Below are 20987 nucleotides of genomic sequence, written 5' to 3' on the forward strand. Positions count from 1 at the left end.
TGTTGCACACTCTATCACACCAGTACCTCTTTGTAGTATTTTAGCCAAAATACAATAGTTTGTCACAGCAGGTGAGCAGAGGTTTTACTAATCAGGCACCGGGATGCAAAACACCCTCCATAAAGCCAAAATAAACCAAGAAATGGGTACACAGAGCTGGGCTTGCATCTGCCAACCCACTCCCAGGATCATTCACCCACCCAAAACTGACCAGGACCCTCGAGACCAGCACAGCAGCACCGTTATGTTCCCAAAACACAGCTACAGAGGCTTTGTCCTGCTTTGGACCAAGGTCTGTGATGTCCTGCACACAGATCCGTGCCCGAGCACCCACACCGCGGCGTGACGCTCCTGCTGAGTGCCGCAGTCACCACCGCCAACCACGCAGCAGTACGAACAACAGATGCCACCTCTCTAAATAGTCGAGAGCTTTGCCTGGAGATGTTTTTAGAAGCAGGCAGGGTTGACAAGGCTGTGGTTCCTGAGAAAAGATGGGATGGTTTCACGGCATCACCTCCTCCAGGAGCCCCCTCTCTCCAGCAGCGGAGTTGGGGAGGCAGGAGCAGGAGCAGCAGCCAGTTTCGGTGGTTTATGCCACCCCTCATGGCATTCAAGGAACAAAATTTACAGGGAACCGTGTTCTTCGCTTAATGAGGCTTGTTAGCACACCTCTCCTGAACTCGTTCCCAAAATTTTGCCTTCTCTTTGTGGTTGCTGTCAGCCACAGCATGATTTAGCCAAGAGCACCGCAGCTCTCCCGCTGCTGGACCCAGCACCATCGTCCCACCGACCTGCCATGCACAGACGTATTTAGCCGATGATTTAAGCTTTGATTCCATTTAATTTAGATGTTAGAAGAGTTTTATTTTTGGTCTTAATATTTTATTTATGAAGGTATGTCAACACAGCATATCAATTTAGCAGCTGTTGCTAGTTTACTATGAGGCGCTGTTTAAGACAGGACAATCTGTCTCGCTATATAATGTCAGTTCCGTGGCACTTACACAAATACAAAATCACTACAACATTACAAAAAAAAAGCTCAACAACAGCCACACTAGAGACTTAGAGAAATACCTTGTAAAACCGCACAATAAATTATTGACTTTACGGCATTCGGTGCTGAATTAAAATGATAAACTAAAGTTTTTATCCACCGAAAGCCGTTTCCATGGTGTTGGAGCAGCAGATGGTCTTTCCTGCAGATAAAGGATTTCGAAGCTTTGCCAGTGCAGAGAACTGGAGGTTTAACATATGTATGGTAAAACTTAAGAGGAGAGCACCTGACGGCACAGCCTGACAGGGGCTGGAAGGGCTCTGCCTCGCGGCGCCGCCATCCCCCGAGCAGGGCAAGAAAACATCACACAGCCCAGGGCAGGTTTATTGACCCAACTCCCTGCTTAGCAGGGATTCCTTCCTACTTATTCAGGAGGGAAATACTAACAGTCACAGCCTTCCCTTCATTCACACTAACAATCTGTTCTGGCCCCGTTTTATGAGTCATTAATTCCTAATAAGTAGAAAACTGCACGATGGGCTTTGGGTATGAATAGTTTACTGTATCAGAGACAATTCAGGATCTAAATTACCAGCTATAAATCAATTTTTTGAATGTTGACGTATCCCTAATAATGATAAATGAAGAATTTATGGGTGCTGCTAAAGTTCACGTGGAGATTTTGATTTATGGGCACGCAGAGCTCAGGTGGAGCCATCGGCCCCAGGCCCAGCACCTTGTCCCAGCTGTGGGCACCCGCGTCCCCCACCTGCACTCCGGTGGCTGCCAGCCCCTGTCCCCAGCGTGGTGTGGTCCCCAGAGACCCCAGCAAGCATCTGCAGCAGGTGGGGCGAGCTGTGATGGTTTCTGTGTGCTTTCACTGCCAGGCAATAGCACAGGGGAGCTCCTCAGCTGAAAGACAGAGGCTGGAGGAAGACAGGCTGCAGACAGAGAGTGCTGGCTGAATGATGCCAATGGAGAGAAAAAAGACTCTGCCACATGCAGGGCTGAAGATAACCTCAGTTTCCAATAGCACGGTGGACGACAAGACCACTAGCTCCTTTACAAGCTTTCCAGAAACAAGGCAAGTGAGCAAATACGGACACAGGCACAACACCTCTGCCAGCCGGCTGGCTCTGGCTTTTCTCCATTGCGCCTACCTGGTGCTCCAGGACACAGCCTCCCGAGACAGGCTGCTGTTCTCCTGCACACATGCCAGGAAAGCTGCTTTTCATTTGATTTCAATTTACTGTTGGAATTAAGCTGGTGTAAAACAGTGTGTGGAGGGAAAAATTACCATGTCTGTTTAGAGAGCGTAAAATAGGTACTTGACTGTTTGACCACTCAGATGGCAGGGTCCAAATTCATTTTTACCCAGCTCACGTCCTGCCACCATTATTAAGCTGAAAATGATGCTTGTTAGGAACAAACAGAACACAATAAATAGCCTCAGTGCCTGTCACTCCTCTCCTTTGGGGTCGTCCTCCCCCTTTCTCATCCTGAGAACGGAGCATCCCAGTGCCTCTTCCACCATGCCTGGGACCCTCCGCTGCCCAAGCCTGCCCCATCCCCATCAGCTCCCCCCTTGGGGATCCCTCCTCTATCCCTCAGACCCACATTTAATAAATCCTGGAGCTGCCCAGCCAGCAGCATGGAGCCGCTCATCCCCCACCAAGGCCGTGACAGCTCCCCGGTCAGCCATAGAAACATTAATTGCTAAGCGAGTAATTAGTGCCTACAAAATATGACCAATGCAATTACACTGAGCTTTTTTTTTTCCCTTCTCTCTCTGTCCAGAGCTGTGGCACTGAACAGTCTTATAATTAGATGACAAAACTGACAGGCAGCTCCAGCGAAACGGCCTGTCCTTGCATTTTGCAGAGGCTCCCCAAGTGTTCTGCACCAATAATTACTAATCAAGTTATTTCTTGCAGTATTAAAAAGACGTTTGGCAGACAATTTGCCCGTAACAGTAGGGGCCCGGTGCTGGCGAGCAGCCATGGCCCTGCAGAGCTCAGGGCCTCTGGGGTGGTTTCAGCCCACTCCATCCTCTCCGGTATTCACCCATAGGTGCCAAAAAAATTAAGTCTGATGCTTTTCTCTCTCCTGCTTCAGGCCTGATTTGCACCCATAGGCTGAGGGTCATTTAAATATCGAGGAGTCTCTCATTTGGGTAAATTGACCCCAAAACCCTCTTGGAGTCACCACCCAGGTATGTCTCCCACAGCACCATGCAGGTGCTGCCCTTGTGCCTTAATGTGGTTTGGTTTACGCCTGACTGACAGCAGTGTAGCTGAGCAAAATCCATCCCAGTTTCCCCACTGCTGAACTTGCAGGCAGCTCAAAGCCCTCTGACGCATGAGAGTGCCTTTATCTCGCTCCGTTCAGCTCAGAAAGCAGAACAAAACCACAGGTTTAAGCAGAAAGGAAACATCAGCGCTGGTTAATGACAGCCTCTGGATGCGGCCCCAGCACCACTTCAGGCTGCCAGGCACCAAAGGCCACTTGGAACTACACATTTGGACCAAACCCCCATCACTGTGCAAGCGTTTCCCACAGCATCACATAGCATTGTGCAGCAGAACCCATCGGTCCCATGTCCCCAGGGGTGTGGATGTGTCACTGCACCACTCACAGGCACACGGCCGGGCCCTGTGCTGATAACAGTGAAGTCTCCTCGTCCCCATCTCACCCAGTCCCCACGGGGAGATGTGGCCACATCTCATCCCAGATGCTCGCAGCTGATGCTGCTCTCATGTCCTGGCTCCGTGGCACTGTAATGATGTCATCCATCTGCATTTCCTAAGACTTCTCGGGGAAAAAAAAAAGTCTGTAATTTGTCATTATAATACAGACCTGGAGAACAGCTGAACAAACCGCTAATATTGAGCAAACAAACAAACAAAAGCCAATAACGGCTCCTATTGAGCAGAGGCCCACAGCTGATGGATGACCTGTAGCAACGCGGGAGAATTATTTGTGAATTGCTATCGATTTCCAAAATCAAAATGTAAATTTTGCCTCAGCGTTGAAGCATCAGGGGAAGTTTTTGGCTTTTAGAAACTCTTTTTTCTCCCTGCGACTGTGACCTGTGACAGGTGCCAGCCTGTGAGGGGGGATGACATTCACTCTGGCCAAGCCCACGTTATTCTCAGAAGCCGGTAGGATTTGGGGACCTGGCCTGGGTGCGAGCATCCCAGGGAATCCTCAGCATCCTCCATGATGCTGAAACACTGATGTGGAGGCCAAGCACCCAAGAGAGAGGACAAGGGCTTGGCGTGGCATTAGGGCAAACCCTGAGAGCCGCCACCACCACCAGGAAGGCTCCCAAGCCCTTGCTCTATTTTGGCACAGCTGATTGCGGGGTGCACCAAGTGTCCTTCCTGCGGCTCTGCCTGAGCTCCCAACAGCCATTTCTGCACTCGATCTGTCCCAAAACACTCCAGAGCTGCTCAGGATTTCAAAACTGACCATGCTGAAACACCCAAAGCTATATCTTAAACGCAAATATATGCCCACCAACGCTCCTGAAGGAGCGAGCACCTGCCAGCCTGCCATGCCCCAGTATTCAGCTCTCACCCGTTTTACCCAAACCACCCTTACGTGCAACCAAGGAGCTCTGCAGCTCCTGCCCAGCCACCTCCAGCCTGGCATTTGGGCATGAGCTCGGCGTGTGGCTGTGAAATCTAAACCCACGGCGCGCGCCCCGAGCGGTTCCGTATCATTAAGGGAACATCTGAGCACCGCAAACAGCGCAGCGCCTTCAGCGCGTCGCCCATCGCTTCTCGCTAACTGCATTAGTCTTACTTCTGTGAACACAGTGCGCAGCAGCAGCCCAGCGCCTGCTAATGCCTGGCAATACGAAAACGTTACAGACAACCTCTCTCCGTCCCAGTGGGGAAGAGCCACTGGTGCCACTGGGAGAGCCTGCCCGGTGCTGCAGAAGCAGCAGCCCAGGGTGGCATTTCCCACGGCAGCAAACGTTGCTGGCAGTCGGCACCAGTGCGTGCCCTGCTCTGCTTCCAGCAGCTCGGTATCCGCCTCCGTCCCCCGCCTTTTATCATTATCTAACCCATGACAAACCTATTACGATGCTAAAGATTGGAATTACTGTGATCTCAGGCAGATGCCCAGGAACCGGCCCAGAGATACGGCATTGCTTTGCACGAGGCAGTAATAAATTACTGAAGGTCACCTACGATTTATCACTGCTTCGGATTCCAGACAGTGACACTGCTTCACCCAGGGAAGCAGCCTTGTGGGTGCCAGAGCATCTGCTCGGGTCGAGCCTCTAACAGCGATGCTTTTGCTTATGTTATTGGATTGGAAGCATCCCCAACAAGCACAATGTCGGCGCGTTTGAGCGATGCCTTTGCCTGAAGCCTCCTGCTCGCTGCCTACACCATCTGCCTGGCGGCGAGCGCGGCACCGCCGGGCGAGGACACGCCATCAGCCGGTGCAGCCCCGGCCGCCCATCCCCTGCATCCCCTCCTCCAGCCACTGCTGCCTCCCCTCCACGCTCCCATTCTGCCTCCCCGGAGGCTGGGAGAGCCCGGAGCAGGCAGCAGGAGTCAAGGGCAGGGACATCGCAGAGACCCCGCAGCCAGCTGCGACCTCCCGCTTCACAACAGGCAAAATAATCACCAACAACATTTCAAAGTACACAAATAGTTGGTGAGCTGAGCTGTCTCCATTATTGAAGGCTGGTTCAGAGATTCAGGCGCCTCAGTTGTTACTAGCAGGAATATTTCAGGCAAATGGAGCTCTACTAACACGCTGCTGGGAGAAAGAATCCAATGTGGGTATTAAACCAGCTGCCTTTGAGCACAGAGAAATTGTTTGGAAAAAAAACAAGCTCAGAGGCTGGTGAATCCCCCAAATGCATCCCTAGTGCAGGTGGGATTGTTGACACCAGGACAGGACAAGTATGCAGAAAAAAAGGGGGCTGGGACTGGGGACAGCTGGGATGTCCGTGGGACCCCAGCAGCAGCAGCGAGGGACTTGGAAGACCCAGGGAAGTTACAAAGCGCTCAAATATTCTTTTGCTGCAAGTGCAAGGGCTGGACAACAGCACACCAGCTGCCTCGCCTGGCCGGCCCGAGCCCAGAACTGCTGCAGGGAGACACAAAATACTTCCCCAGTCCGAGCCCTGCGACTCCCCAGGCTCAGTCCCGGCAGAGGCGAGCACCTGCTGGGCTCCTGCAAGCGCCAGAGCCAGCTGCAGGTGACAGCGCTGCCAGAGGCAACACAGCACTGCATCTTCATCTTCAGATTTCTTAGCAGCGTAAAGCTCTTTAAGGCAGCACCGCCGGGGCAGAGCTTTTGTCCCTGTGAGGTGCGAGACACGGGGCCGGCAGCGCTGCCGGAGCCCGGCTGGAACAGACCGGGTTCGGGGCTGCGGATCACAGGGCAGGGAGCTGCCAGGCTCTCAGCAGCAGGAGCTGCAGCAGCACTTCAGCAAGCGCAGCCAACGCCACTGCAAACCCCCCCGGGAGCACGGGCACACCGCTGTTACCGGCCTGCCTCCACCCGTACCCATTTAATGGGAACAGAAGGGCATCAGCAGGGGCAAAACCCCAGGGCTGGGTGGGATGGCAGGGGGACACCGCCTGGCTGTCCCGCACGTCCAGCTGCTGGCAGCGTCTGTGTTTTATAAATCCCTTTCATCTCACCAGGGGTTGCTAGGTTTAACTCCCTGCACTTTGGTGTGAAGGCAGGGGCCCATCCAGAAAGCAATTTGTGACTCCCAGAGCAGGCAGTCGTAACGTTTCCCATTAAAATGTAAATTTGGCTAAGTTTTCTGGCACCTCTTTTCCTTCCTTAAGGTAAAAAGAATATGAACTCGTATTATTTTTTCCATCAACGTTATCTTCCTCTCGGTTTTGCACTAAGTAAAAAAGCTGCCTGATATACACTTACTGCAAATTAAATTTGAATCAAGTCTGACAGCACAACAGGGATCCGGATTACAAGAGCTGTGCCGGCCTAATTGGCATCATTTCCACGAGGTTATTCGCAGAAGCATTGAGCAGGGAAGCACGAGCGGAGCCGCAGGCTCAGGCTCTGCGCTGGTGCTGCCCCTTCGGAAGAGGCTGGATGCTGCTTTTGGGTTTGCTGATCATCACAGACCTGCAGAGGGTGGGCGAGAGCGGGGTCTGGGGGCAGGCGAGAGCCCCCCACCTCTTTAGACCAAGCACGCTCAGAATTAAAGCGGCCGTCCTGCTCCCACCGCGGGTTTTTAAAGACGAGCTTCCCTGATTAAAACCAAAAATCCCTGTAGACTCACCGCTTCTACTCCCTTCAGGCACCTGGAAGCGGTCTGTCTGTGCCTCAAGAAACTTGTCAGAGTCTGAAGGGTATTTAAAGGATGCGACTACAAACCAAGGGGAAAAAAAATGAAAATTACCTCTTGACAGCCAGCTACACCAGAGCCGGCAGGGACCCCGCTGCCCACCCTGGGGCTCCCTGCCCAGCACTGCTGCTTGACGTGGCTCGTCAAAGGCACGCCAGAGCAAGAGGCTGCAGAATTAATTAAGGGAGCGTGGTGAATTAATTATCATCTCCAGCTGCATTTCTAGTGGGGATAATTTCAGGTGCAACGGTTTGAATGACACCGTTTCAAAGAAGAGTCTCCCATTTTCCTGACTAATTTGAGGTTAACTAAATTTGTTTCTCACCGGGAGACAGCTCCTCAGCTCAGCCCCCAGTAAGGATGGCTTCACCAGCTCTTGCAAGCCCCTGGGAAGCTGTGGTTTGGGGTTTTTTCCCCAAGCAAGGCAGCAGGATGAAGTTGTGCTCCTGGGGTCTCCCATAGCCCCGTGCCTGGCTGCTGGGTCATCTCACCACGTCCTCCTAAGCACTGCCACAGCTTTCTTCCCCTGGAGGTCTCTAAAAACTGCTCTGGGTCCTGGGCAAGGCAGAGACAGGCTGGTCCCCATGAGGGTGACGGTGTCCCTTAGGAGATGAGGGACCCACAAGCCCCACAGCCACGCGGTGCAGCCACACCACTCGCACCGTGCAGCAGGCTCCTGCCTCCCCCCAAAGCTTGTCAAAGCAAGCCTGGGCTAATGACACTTTGCATCACGGCATAACGAAGTAATTGCACTTGACAGAGGTGCAGCCTGCCCACTTCCCAGCTACTTGTGGGCAGAGTTAATGCGGAACATCATTACAGACCCAGGAGAGAGCTGGCTCGTGGAGAAAATGGATGAGTTCATTGCAAAGAGGGGACTGGTACGGTGACCTGCGACAAGCAGGCTCCCCTGGGAGCCCCCCGTGCCGTGGAAGCCCCCAGCAGCAGTTCCCAGGAGGCAGCAGCAGGGTCGGGCTGCTGCCCCGAAACCTCCGTCCCCGCAGCAGCAGTGAGGGAATTAGCAGAATCAGCCAGCATTAATTATGCAGAGAATCATTTGCCGGTGAAATTAGAAAAAAAAAAAAAAAAAAGATCTAATTTAATCAAAATATAATTAAATGAATAGTTAATTTAACAATTCCACAGTGAAAACCCCCTGACCTCTGGAGCCATCCTGCCTGCACGCTGAGGCTGTTCACGGCTCCAGCCCATGGTGCTGGTGGCACCTCACGGCACCCCGTGCCCTCATCCCCAGGCACATCCCTGGGGACAAACGCCTCTGAGCACCCAGCAGCCGCGATTCCTGGCCCCAGCCATCCCGTGGCATCTTTTTCTGGGAGGACTCCATCTTCCATCTTCTCCCACCTGGCCAGAGAGCCTGGTCCAGCTCTGGGGCATAGAAATTCAACGCGACTGTCACCTTGCTGCAGAGAGGACAGACTGCTGGGGGCAACCTCAGCCTGGCTTCCGTGCCTTTTTTTTTTTCCATCAGTCCCTAACGAGACGAAGAAGCACACTGCGTGAGTGCACTTTCAGCCCAGAAGAGCTCACAGAGCTGAGAGAAGTCGCTCAGCGCCGGCTGGCTGGGTTGGACAGCGCTGAAACCCTGGCTCCCCAGCAGCCATCTCCAATGTGTCAAGACCAGAAAGGACAAATTGCAGCCTTTAGGAACATAAGGAGGAAAAAATAAATAAAAGAGAGAGATGGATTGCACAGACCACGTTACCCTGAAAAATTCTGGTACCAATAAACATTTTCTTTTAAGGAACTGGAAAAGAAGACAATGAGCAGCAGCCAGGTGGAATTTCCTCCAGCAAAGGGAGCTGAGAGTAAATCTGACAAATGTGTCTGGAAGGACATGGGCGAGGGGCTGCTGTCTGGGGAAGGGGACTCTCCAGATGGCTGCAAGGTCCCTTCTGTCCCTATCATCCATGCTTCTGCAGACTAATTCCTTAAATCAGCATCCTGGGGAAATTTGCCAGGCATCCTGCCAAGTCTGGAGCTGGAAGAGGGGCTGCAGCACGGTGTACGTGGACAGGCATGCGCAGCATGCAGAAGGAAGCTGCTTGCTGCGGTAGGCCCCTGTAATTTCCCGCAGTAAACTCGAAGGAGCATTTTACAGCAGCCTCCTCTTGCAGTAGCAAAGCCCTGGCTCTGAGACACGAGGTGTGTGTAGGAGAGGCAGAACATCCTGAGAGCAGAGCTCCAGCAGGTGACCCTTCCCACGTGTTGTTTCACAGCCCCTTCCTTCTACAGGCAGCCTCCTTGCTGCTGCAAAAAAAAAAAATCAGAACTGCAGCTCTGCATCCCCCTCCACGTACAAAAATGGCCTAACTGGACAGGATCAGCTCTCCTGGCTACGCCCACGGTGAGTGAAAAATCCTCACTCCAAGCTTCAAAGCATCTGGCGAGGCGGACCGTGCTCCATCTGGAGCCATCTCCCCATGCAGTGGACTATCTCCTACTTGAGGCATTACAAGAAAATAAATCAGAAGGAGATTAACATAAATATTGTTTGAAAGATTTAATCAGCTACAAATTGTAGTGTTATGTTTCCAGCTTAATTAGCCCAAGCCTGGTTGTCTTTGCTCTGGATTGTGGAGTAGAGTGAAGGCACAGAGAAGCGGCGTTGTGGGGCTCGGGTGGAAGAAAACTTCTCCCTGGCCCACTCGAACAGATGCCCTGGCCAGCAGGATCTCCGGGGGAGGCGGCTTTCTGCTGGAAGCATGCTGCTGCGGGGGCCTCCTGGTCACTTTGGGACAGGAGGAATACTCCGGCCTTGTAGGCACGCTTCTGCTGCACCCACCGAAGTGGGAAGCGGGTGCTCTGCCTTTGGTGACATCCGTGGCTTGAGAAGCAAAGCGCACTCCGGACACAGAGGTGGCATTGTGAGAGCGTCCCCAGACACAGCACCTCACGCTGCATGGGCCACTGATCCCAGCCTCGGCTCCCAGGGGGAGAAGGGCCCCCTGATGAGGAAGGGCCTCCCTGGCACCTTCGGGCTCTTTCCCCCACCCAGCACACCCAGAGCTGCCCGAGCAAACGCCCAGCCTCAGGGGCACAGCGAGGATGCCCAACTGGCTGCAAGAAGAGTCTCTGCCAAACAGGGTCAAGTTCAGAAAATCTTTTAGGCCAAAAAGTGGAGAAGAGGAATTAAAATGCCAAGTCGTTCAGTCTGAGGATTGCAAAGTGGACCACTTCAGTTTTCATGCAGGAATATAATTTGTCTTTTTTAAAAAATTGACTGAAACTAAAAGAGTTATAAAAGGAGAAGGTGGACGGGTCAAAGAGCTCCGTGACCCCGAATTGCAAAGTGAGGCCTTTTCCTGAAGGCTTGCCTTAGGGTCCTGTGCATACTGCATCATTACACCTTGCCCACCACTTATACGCTTACACCCATGTACTCTTGTCCCTGCAATAAGCACGCCCTGCTTCCTACAGCTCTCCAAACCACAACCAAAAGTGCTCAATAAAGGATGCTTCACTTACCCCACTGTGAAATTTCCCCCCTCTGCCATGAAACAGCCACACAAATTTTTTAAAAAGGGTATAGAAAGCCACAGCCCACTAACCAGCAGCTGCAGCAGGAGGAACCTCGTCATGGCACATGGGGAAACATTCGATAACCACCACTAGATAAGAGCACAGGTGAGAAGTAAAAGTTTCCCAGCAACTGCCCACCCATCAGGCAAAACTGATAACTCAGACAAGGCTTCTGGACAAAAAACCCTTACAATATTTTTCTCCAATGGCTTCAAGAGGGATGGAAAGGGTCAGACACTCAGCAGCTCCACCCCTGCCATCAAGGCAGACCAAGCTGCCTGGCGTGGTGTAGCTCACTGGAATCACTGCTAGATGAGCTTGAAGCAGCTCTGCTAATGAGGTTCTAAAGACGCATCTTTATTTGGAGGTCAAGCGCTAATTAAAATGCAAGCCGTGTATTTCCTGCTCCAAGCGCTCATGCCAATGTGATTTCAACAAGGGTTGCAAACACAAGAGTCACCCTGAATCTGCGCAGCTCCTGCGAATTGGCTTAGGAAAGTGTTTATAGTTCCACCTACAAGATCTAAATAGGCATCTCTCCTCACTCCAGCAGAAGCTGTTTGTCTGATCAGCATGTCCTAACTGGCGATGAGAGCATTTTCACGAGGCATCTCACCAGAAGACAGCTCGCAGTGTCTCAGGCGCTCACTGCCACCAGCTCCACGTCCCCCCACAGCCCAGCTCCTGGCTCCGAGTCCTTGCAGGAAGTCCCCCAGCCCAGCAGCAGGGTCTCCATTTAGGGATGTGACAATTTAGGGGTGGAACACCACCGAAGAAGTACAAAAATCAACATCCTCGTGGTCTTTGCCAGCAGCAGGACAAGGCCTGGCCCCGCAGGAGCCTCAGCTCAGCGCAGAGCCAGCCCACAGGGGGAAAGCCCCAGGTTTGGGGCTCAGTCTGAAAGCAGCTCTGTCCTGCATGTTCCTCATTGCTCCCACGGTGAGCCCTGAGCACTAAGCAGAACAAAAACTGCTCTAAAAAATGCTCACAGCTGCGTGCAACCAACGCCTGGCTTTGCAGTGCCCCTGCCCCACACAAGCCCCTGCAGAGATAGCACCAATGGGCGCTGGGCAGAGCCAGCTTGCCAGGCTGGGACCCCCCAGGGCCATGCCTCTGCCCCCTGCCCAGACCTTAAATGTAAGCATGGAGGGGGGTCCAGCAGCGGTGACATGGGACTTTCCTCCCGCAGCATACAGGGACCAAACGATCCCCATCCTCCCAGGAGCACGAGCTGGAGCTCTGGTTAAACCTCGTGCAATTACACTGCATCATCTGATCTCACGGGAAACTGCTGAGCTGTTCCCCGGCGAGGAGCAGCTCTTGCTCACATCCCAGCCCCCTCCACTCCCACCCCAAATCTGCCTGGCTTTGCTCTGTGCCGGTGCTGACAGTGCCCAAGTGCTGACACAAAGGCTGGTCACGTTAGCTGGTGCTGAGTTCATCATCGTGACAGCTACGATGGCCTGCAGACACCCAGAAGCCAGAGGAAAGAAGTAATTTATAGAGCCTGCATTTCCTGCAAAGGGAGCAAGGTCACCAGCCACTTCACCCATGCCTGACATGCGGCTCATCCTCTTGATGCTGGTGGCACAAATAAAGCTGTCACTTGCAGAGACACTGAATGCCAGCAGCTTGGAATGAGCCAGAGACAGAGGCACCAGCTGATACAACAATACATTTCCCTTGTCTTCTGTGATCACAAAGGCCAGGCAAGGCCATGTCAGACAGAGCAGGCTCTGGGCACCACAGAGCAGGCAGCAAAGCCAGCCCTTTTCAAGCAAGGTTGCTCTGCCTCGTGGCTTTTCCTCAGCTCCATGAAGACCTCCAGCTCCCTACCCAGCAGGATGGGGAGAGCGGCCCTTGCTGGCTGTGTGGGCATCATGGATCTGCACCTGCTTTACTGTACTCGGCCTGTATTGCCTGTACTCACCTCTGGTGAGGCCGCACCTCGAGTCCTGTGTTCAGTTTTGGGCCCCTCAGCACAAGAAGGACATCGAGGCCCTGGAACATGTCCAGAGAAGGGCTACAAAGCTGGTGAAGGGCCTGGGGCACAAGTCCTGTGAGGAGCGGCTGAGGGAACTGCGGGTGTTTGGTCTGGAGAAGAGGAGGCTCAGGGCAGACCTCATTGCTCTCTGCAGCTGCCTGAAAGGGAGGTGTGGGGAACTGGGGTCGGCCTCTTCTCACAGGTAACCAGGGATAGGACCAGAGGGAACGGCCTCCAGTTGTGCCAGGGGAGGTTCAGGCTGGAAATGAGGAGACATTTCTTCTCAGAAAGAGCGGTCAGGCGTTGGGACGGGTTGCCCAGGGAGGTGGTGGAGTCCCCGTCCCTGGGGGTGTTCAAGGAGAGGTTGGACGTGGGGCTTGGGGACGTGGTTAGTGGGTGATGGTGGTGGTAGGGGGATGGTTGGACCAGACGATCTGGGAGGTCTCTTCCAACCTTAATGGTTCTGTGATTCTGTGATTCTGCAGTCCCCGAGGCGAGGGAGCTGCTCCTGCAGCAGGTTCCCAGCAGGCAGGTGGACGTGGCTCACCCCGGCCGGTCCCTGCGGCTCTGCAGCTCCGTGCTGGGCCTGTTCCAGTGCGGAGGTCACGAGCGCAGCTGCACCCAGATTATTGATGGCACAAGATTAGCTTGTCTGAACAGGGAAATACATCACTGGAAAAATAGGAAACATTTGGAAAGTGGATAGCGGGTGTGAGAGTGATGAATGAGCGCTGGAGGAGCCTGGCAAAGATCAATGAATAGCTGATGAGCTGAGGAATGAGGCGGGGGGGCAAGCTCACTATGCAAATACAGAAAGCAACAGCAAGTAGAGAAATGGCTCGGTAAGGTGAGCTGTTACAGTGAGTCCCCAAACAGCCTTTACCTTCGCACCACAAGCAAGGGGGAAGCCAGGCCTCAGGACAGCTGGTTCTGGCTCTGTTTGGGATCGGTGGCATTGGGGCTTTGGAGCACGGATGGCCCACGTCGCCGCCAGGCAGCCGGCCCGAAGATGGATGTCCTGTGCCCTGCTCTGTCCCTTGGGCTCAAAGTTGTGGCAGAGAGAGGGTCCTGAGCAAGCAGACCAAAGGGAAGCGATCCCTCTTTTATTTCCCTCTGTTGCAGATTTCCTGTGGGGTGCCCGATTTGGAAAGACAAGGGAAGAGCAAGGGCTGTGAGAAGGGCAAGCACCCGGAGCCCCGTCACGCACACGCTCTGCAGATGACAGCACCTCACGCAGCCTGGCGCTTCCAGGCTTTTACAGCAGGAGCTCCGCAGACAGGCAATTTCTGTGAAGCCATCATTTCGGGGTCAGCTCTGTGTGGATTACAGTCCATTAGCAGCGACTGAGACAGCTGCTCATGAGCAATAAAGATACATAACCATTCCGTGACACTCAGACACTGGGAAAAATCATCCCAGCATGGGCTTTGCATGCAGCAAGCAGCAGCAGAGCAGCCCCTCCGTCCTGCTCCCCTGCAGCCTCTCCCCTGCACAGGCAGCTCAGCACACAAGCTGCCATCTGCGCCACTCCGAGCCCCTGCGCAGCACTCTTTTATGAATGTTTTTAAGCACAGGAACAAACCGTCAGGCCTGCTGCAACGCTCCCCGCGGTGGCCGAGCACTATCTAGTGGTCAGACAGGGCTCCAGAGGCTGGGAGCGAAAGGCTGTGGGTATTGCTGAGCTCACGGGCTCTGCGGATACACCTGTACTGGCGATGTTAGCAGACGAAGCCAGCAGGAGTCATCTAGGACAAGCGTCATTGCCAGCAGTGCAGCAGTGAAAAGCGCCCTGGTTCAAAAAATTTGGGGAACTTGGGTTTCTGGGCCTTCTGCACCACTGGGGGTTTAGTTGGGTGGGCTCAGGGGTGGAACTCCAGGAAAAGCTGACTCACCCCGCGGCCCCTTCGATACCACAGGAGCGCCAAATCCCATGGGGAGCACAGAGACCCTGGCTGAGCCAGGCCACCTCTGTTCCTCCTTAGATGTGGCTGTGTTAGACCCACACAGCTCGACTCGTACTCACGTGCCCCCTGCTCAACACTTAAGAAAATTTTGTATTTAGGTGGTTCTGCCCTGCCTTCATCTGCCAGTTCATAAATCAAATGTCACAGACAGTTTTGAAAGCCATTAAATTCACAGAGGGAGAAGAGTGATGGCAAATTCACTGGTCTGCAGATTTCCATCCAGTGTCCTTGTCCTTGGCACAAGATACAGGAAGGGAAAAGCTCTTCCCACCTCCCTGGAGCATCCCTCTCTGCAGCCTGACCTCTCCAAGTAGCCCGAAGGTAGCTATTTGGAAGAAAATGACAGCAGCTACTTGTGGGATGATGGGCTGAATAGAGCGATTTAAAATTGTCCATCAAAAAGTAGTCGCACGCGGCCCCAGCGCCTCCTTCCCTGCAGCTGGGTCTTGGTGGCTCAGGGCTGCTCAGGCGCAAGGGTCTGCCAACTGGAAGGGCACAGACAGCCACGTCCTTTACATAAGCAAATGAAAGAAATGACTCAGAAAAAAAAGCAAAAGACTAGGAACACATCACAAGTGACTTCCTGAGCTAGCTGGCTCAGCACAACTCTCCCTGCACCCACATGTGGCGGGCGTGAAATTAGATTAAAAAGTGGCCTCATCTCAAGCAGATGACAGCAAGTGAGAGGCAAAGGGGAGAACGAAGCCCACCAAGTCCCTGAAGAGGCCCAGGCAGATGTGAGCTGATGAAAAAACGTACCAGAGTGCCAACCCCAAGCATGAATCAGGCTTCCAAAGTTGTAACACTGATCTTAAAGAGAATTGAGAATTAAATGGGGGAAGTAGGAGAGGCTTTATGATCTCTGAGCCTTTAAAGTACACTCGCCCCATGGTTTCCAATCTCTCCCTGCAATCAGGAGGTCCAACAACTTAAAATACAGCTGCATATCTGTTCTAACTAATCAAACCCACAAACTGGCAAGGTAGGAGTTAACTACCTCTCTCCACTGCTGAGTCCAGCACTGGTACAGTGAAGCATCCCCAGAGCAAATCCCACGTGTGCAGAGTTCAGGCCCCAGCAGCTCTCATGCCGTACACCCCAACGAGAGGACAAACCTGAGGCTCGCTGTTTTACAGGATAGCAGCCCACCTGAGCAGGGAGATGTCCCTCGCTGCTTTTCCAAAGCTGGCTCTGTGCCGTCTGCAGCAGTCACACGTGGCAAAGCACGAGATGCAGCGGGGACTACGACTCGAAATACCTGCTTCACACGGGATCCCCAGCAGGACAGGAGCTTGGAAGGAACTGAGGCACCAGAGGAGGGGACCAGTGAGCAGCAGTTGCTGGAGGGAGGTGCGAGAAGCACGCACACGGCGCTTCAGCCATGTATCAGCCATACCCGGTTTGTTCTAGGTGATGTCTCAGTATCATCTAAAACACGGGACTGTCTTTGAGTCCAAGGGAAGTCAGTTAGCTGTGTACAGACCACTCTGGGCATGCACGGTATCTCACAGCTAAGGTGTTTTTTCCCGTTTTTTAAGTATCACACAGTCCAACGACCGTGCATCCAGTTCCACAGTCAACGCACACATCTAACGCAGCCAAAAACCACCTAAAGCTCTCAAGGACAAACTCCTGGTGGTTTCTACAGCTTGCTCATTCTTACCCCTGTGCCTCCTGCAGACCACGACCCTGGCTGGGTGCCTGGGGTGAGGAAACGCTGCCAGAAGGTTCCAGCGGTGTGGGGGGGCACAAGCTTCAGCCAAATAACGGATGCCCCAAACCTGCTGGGGAGCCTCAAAAGCCTGTTTCTGGTTTACAGGCAGTTGGTTCCCTCGACAGGTTTATCTCATTACTGGGTTTCCATTTAGCAGGCGTTTTATCGCCTGTAACATTTGTGCATAACAGATTCACCCAATTAAAATGTTATTTCCTTTAACAGCTCCGATAGTCACATTTCAGTGTTTGCTGGAGCGTGTTTTCCTTCCCTTCAACGAGTTTAATCCTTCACCAACCACTCGTTTCATGGGTTCCACTCGGGAACCGGGCACGAAGAGCAGCCGCCATCCCTCCCCATCACTCAGCAGCCTCCCCTCTCCCACCCTAGGCCCCCATCAGCCAAAAGGCAAGGATGCGGAGCACCACAGGCAAGGATGCGGAGCATCACAAGGATGCGGAGCATCACCTTCAGGTGCCTGGTGCCCCCCAGCACCATCCGCAGCCCCCCCCAGGGACGAGCCTCGGCCTCTCCAAGCAGGAAACCACGAACCCCCAGCTCCTGGCACCCCGGGGCACGGCTCCCGGTGGAGCCTCCGGGACCAGGACCGGGACCGGGACCGGGAGCGGGGGAGGCGAATAGCGGCCGGCGGGGGGGCAGCGGGGGCCGGGCGGAGGCTCTGCAGCCCCGACCGCGGCCAACAGGGGGCTCCGGGGGGTACCGAGAGCCGAGCCGGGGCGGTGCGGAGCCGCACCGAGCCCCCCCTCCCCGCCCCCGGCAGCGCCCAGCGGAGCGGGGCATCCTCGACGGGGCCGAGCCGGGTCCCCGGCACCGAGCACCGGCTCCGGGCGATGCTGCGGCGGAGGAGGCGGGGGATGCTGGCGCTGCTGCTGGCCTCTCTCTTCGTTTTTGGCACGGTGATGGCGCTGCGCACGCTCCGAGCCGCCGCCGGGCTCCCCGCCGGTGTCCCCGGGGTGGCCGAGCCCCCCGAGCCCCCCGGTGCCCGCGGGATGCCGCCGGGGGCCGCTCCGTCCTACGACCTGCACGCCTTCTACTACGCCTGGTACGGCAGCCCCCGCTTCGAGGGCCGGTACCTGCACTGGGACCACGCCCTGGTGCCGCACTGGGACCCCAAGGTGTCGGCCAGTTACCCCCGGGGGCGCCACCGGCCTCCCGACGACATCGGCTCCAGCTTCTACCCCGCTCTCGGCCCCTACAGCTCCCGCGACCCCGCCGTGGTGGACGAGCACATGGGCCAGCTCCGCGACGCCGCCATCGGTAAGCGTCGGGGCCCCGCAACCCCCCCCTGCAGCCCCCAGACCCTTTTCCCGGGGAGCCCCCGTCCCCTTGGGCCACCAGCCCCGGGGAAGGTGGCCCCCCCAAAACCCAGCACGGTGCCTGGGGCTGGCAGTGCTGCGCTCAGCGGGCTCTGAGCTCCGCTGGATGGCAGCGGGGGCTGTGACACACGTTGCTGCCCACCCCCGGGGGTGCTGAGATAGCCCCCAGCCCAGCATCAGCACCTTCAGGGTGCTCTCACCTCACCCGCTGCTCCTCCTACCCCCCAGGCCCCTCTTGCAGCCTCAGAGAGCTCCCGCCACAACCCCGCAGCCAACGATTCAGAGCAGGGTCCCCCAACCAGCCCTAAAACACCCCAGGGCTTCTAAAGCGTTAAAATGACACGAAATATTTACTGCGCTGCTGATGCAGGGGATGAGGAAAGGTTTAGAAAGAAAACGCATCTGAGCGAGACCCGTTGCGTGCCCCCGCAGGAGTGCTGGTGTTGTCGTGGTACCCACCTGGCCTAGCCGATGACAGCGGGGAGCCCTCGGACAGCCTCGTGCCGTTTATACTGGACGCTGCACAAAGATATGCCATAAAGGTAAGGCTCTCGGCTGCTCTTCGAGGCCATTAAACTCATCACTCGGCTCCAGCACGAAGCTGCTGCTGCGCCTGGGCAGAGGCCCTGCTCCTCTGCTTCGGCGTTAGAAGAAAAGAGCACTTAAAATGAGACAATGGGAACCGTTTTTAAACAGCTAAATACAGGGGTTTTTTTCTTAATAATTCGGCTCCTCAGTTTACTTTTCACTCACTTTGGTGAAAATAGTGCAAGCTCTGACTCCACCGAGCAGCCCGCTGTGTTCTGCGTGGGCCTTGAAGGGGTCCCCCGGCACCCAGGGGGCGGCAGGAGGCCCTCCAGCACAGATCGAGGGTCCTCTGGGGGGTCAGAGCACAGAGCGCGACGTGACAGCGCTGAAAATAACCACTGCCACGGTCTCTTTTGCAGGTTGCCTTCCACATCCAGCCATACAAAGGGCGCGACGACCACACTGTGCACGAGAATATCAAATACATCATGGACAAGTAAGCTTTTCCTGCAGGGTAAAGCCAGCTGTGCAATGCTGTTTTAAGCACAAACAGCGGGCAGAGCTTGGGATGAAATGCATCAGGACAGTATCCAAAAAAGCAGCACACAGGGGGAGCTGCCTAGAGCTAGCCAGCAGGGCAACGCTGAGCGGGGGTCATAATCAAATCCCACTTTCTCTGGCACTTCAATGCCTTGGCTTCAGAACCCCAAACTGCTTTCTTCTGTTCGGGTTTCTAAGCTTATCGCGTGTAGGCCAGCACCTCTACCCTTTCCTTCAGAAGGAAAGGAAGGACACAAACACCACAGTAAAAAACCACTCCCATAAAGGAGATAAAGGTTCCAGAGAAGGGTTCTGAGAAAGGAGGCCTCTACAGCAAGTCAAGTCTCACGTCACGCTTGCCTTATAATGGCAAAACCTGCTGAGGGCTTATCACCCGAGTCTCTGAAAAAGCTTTCTGCTCTCTCTCTCTAGATACGGATCACACGCAGCTTTTTATAAGTACAGGACCAGCACCGGCAGGAGCCTCCCGCTGTTTTATATCTACGATTCCTACTTGACACCAGCCGAATCCTGGGCCAACCTTCTCACGCCATCGGGCTCCCACTCCCTCCGCAACACCGCCTACGACGCCGTGTTCATAGCGCTGCTGGTGGAGGAAGGACACAAGAACGACATCCTCTCCGCGGGATACGATGGCATGTACACATACTTTGCGTCCAACGGCTTCTCTTTCGGCTCATCCCACCAGAACTGGAAAGCAATCAAAACTTTCTGCGACTCCAACAACCTGATGTTCATCCCCAGCGTCGGCCCGGGCTACATCGACACCAGCATCCGCCCCTGGAACAACCACAACACTCGGAACAGAGTCAACGGGAAGTACTACGAAACCGCTCTGCAGGCTGCTCTCACGGTCAGGCCGGAGATAGTCTCCATCACGTCGTTCAACGAATGGCACGAAGGCACCCAGATCGAGAAAGCTGTCCCCAAGAAGACACTGACGCGCCTTTACCTCGACTACCTTCCCCATCAGCCTGACATGTACCTGGAGCTGACTCGCAGGTGGGCGGAACATTTCAGCAAGGAGAAAGAGCAGTGGCTGATGTGACTTCAGCGTTCGCCTGACTCAGAAAGGCAGCCCGCCGACAGAGCTGCAGCACGGAGAAGTGCTTCAGAAAAAAGCACGCGAGGAAACGCAGCCACAGAACCTTCAGCCTCGCCGGGCCGCTGAACACGAGCAGCAACCTGCAAGTGTCCCAAGGACTGCCCAAGTCCCAGCTACGAACTCACGGGAGGAAGCGTTACAAGTAGGAAATCTCTGAGGAGCAGCTGAATCTCATCTTCTGCAGATGTAGCAGAGAGGAACTTTTCAGAGCTCTTCTGGAATTCGCAAGGGGTGCTGGCTTGTGGGCCAAAGATGGGGTTTTCCTCACGGTGTGTATGTTCGGGGACGTTTTACGTAGGTAGCTGGGTTCCAGCATGCATTTAACTTGAAGCCCCTGGCCCGCTGCCTGCCATGACCACGGATCCCTCACTCCGCTAGCAACCTTCAAAACATTTCCCTATCAGTTTACTGTTAAAAACAATAAAGATTTCTCTAAATTGTCTACTGTAGATGAAACTAAGCCATGCAGCTACATACCCTTTCGCTTACCCAAGCGCTTCTACGCCAAGGAGTTCCGCACTGCGTGTTGTTACCTTGGTCCACTGCGTCCAAATAACTACAGAGAATTAGAGCTGGAATGCTAGTGGCTGCTTACTGCCACTACTGTATGTGCTGGAAACTGAGGCAATGCAACCATCTATACTAAAAGCCCCTAACTGATCGGTTAGTGTGCCAAGTTCTGAAAAATTCAGAAGTTGCTTTATTCCCTTTCGAACCAATGGAAAAAAAGCCACTCGCAATAAAAACGCAGCTGAAAATACCGTTCATTTGTTCTTTGAAAGAACTTCATCTCACGGGAGCTTTCCCTTTTTCTGTCATTTAAAACATGGTCAGACCCTTCTAAATTTGCCATAAAATTACTTTATACTTGTCCATATCAATAAAATGAGAAGCAGCAGCTC

At 54.2% G+C, this 20987-nt stretch overlaps 1 protein-coding gene across 1 annotated transcript; it reads left to right on the forward strand.

The window, feature by feature from the left end:
* Positions 1–16629: 16629 nt before the first annotated feature.
* MANEAL (mannosidase endo-alpha like) lies at positions 16630–20532 on the forward strand. The gene is made up of 4 exons (XM_080567384.1): positions 16630–17832; positions 18324–18433; positions 18839–18915; positions 19392–20532. Exons 1-4 carry the CDS (start codon positions 16761–16763, stop codon positions 20026–20028), a joined length of 1896 nt encoding a protein of 631 aa, XP_080423510.1. The 5' UTR covers positions 16630–16760; the 3' UTR covers positions 20029–20532.
* Positions 20533–20987: the final 455 nt, after the last annotated feature.

Source organism: Anser brachyrhynchus (assembly GCF_964034855.1).
Source record: "Anser brachyrhynchus genome assembly, chromosome: 24".
In the NCBI taxonomy this organism is placed as follows: Eukaryota; Metazoa; Chordata; class Aves; order Anseriformes; family Anatidae; genus Anser; species Anser brachyrhynchus.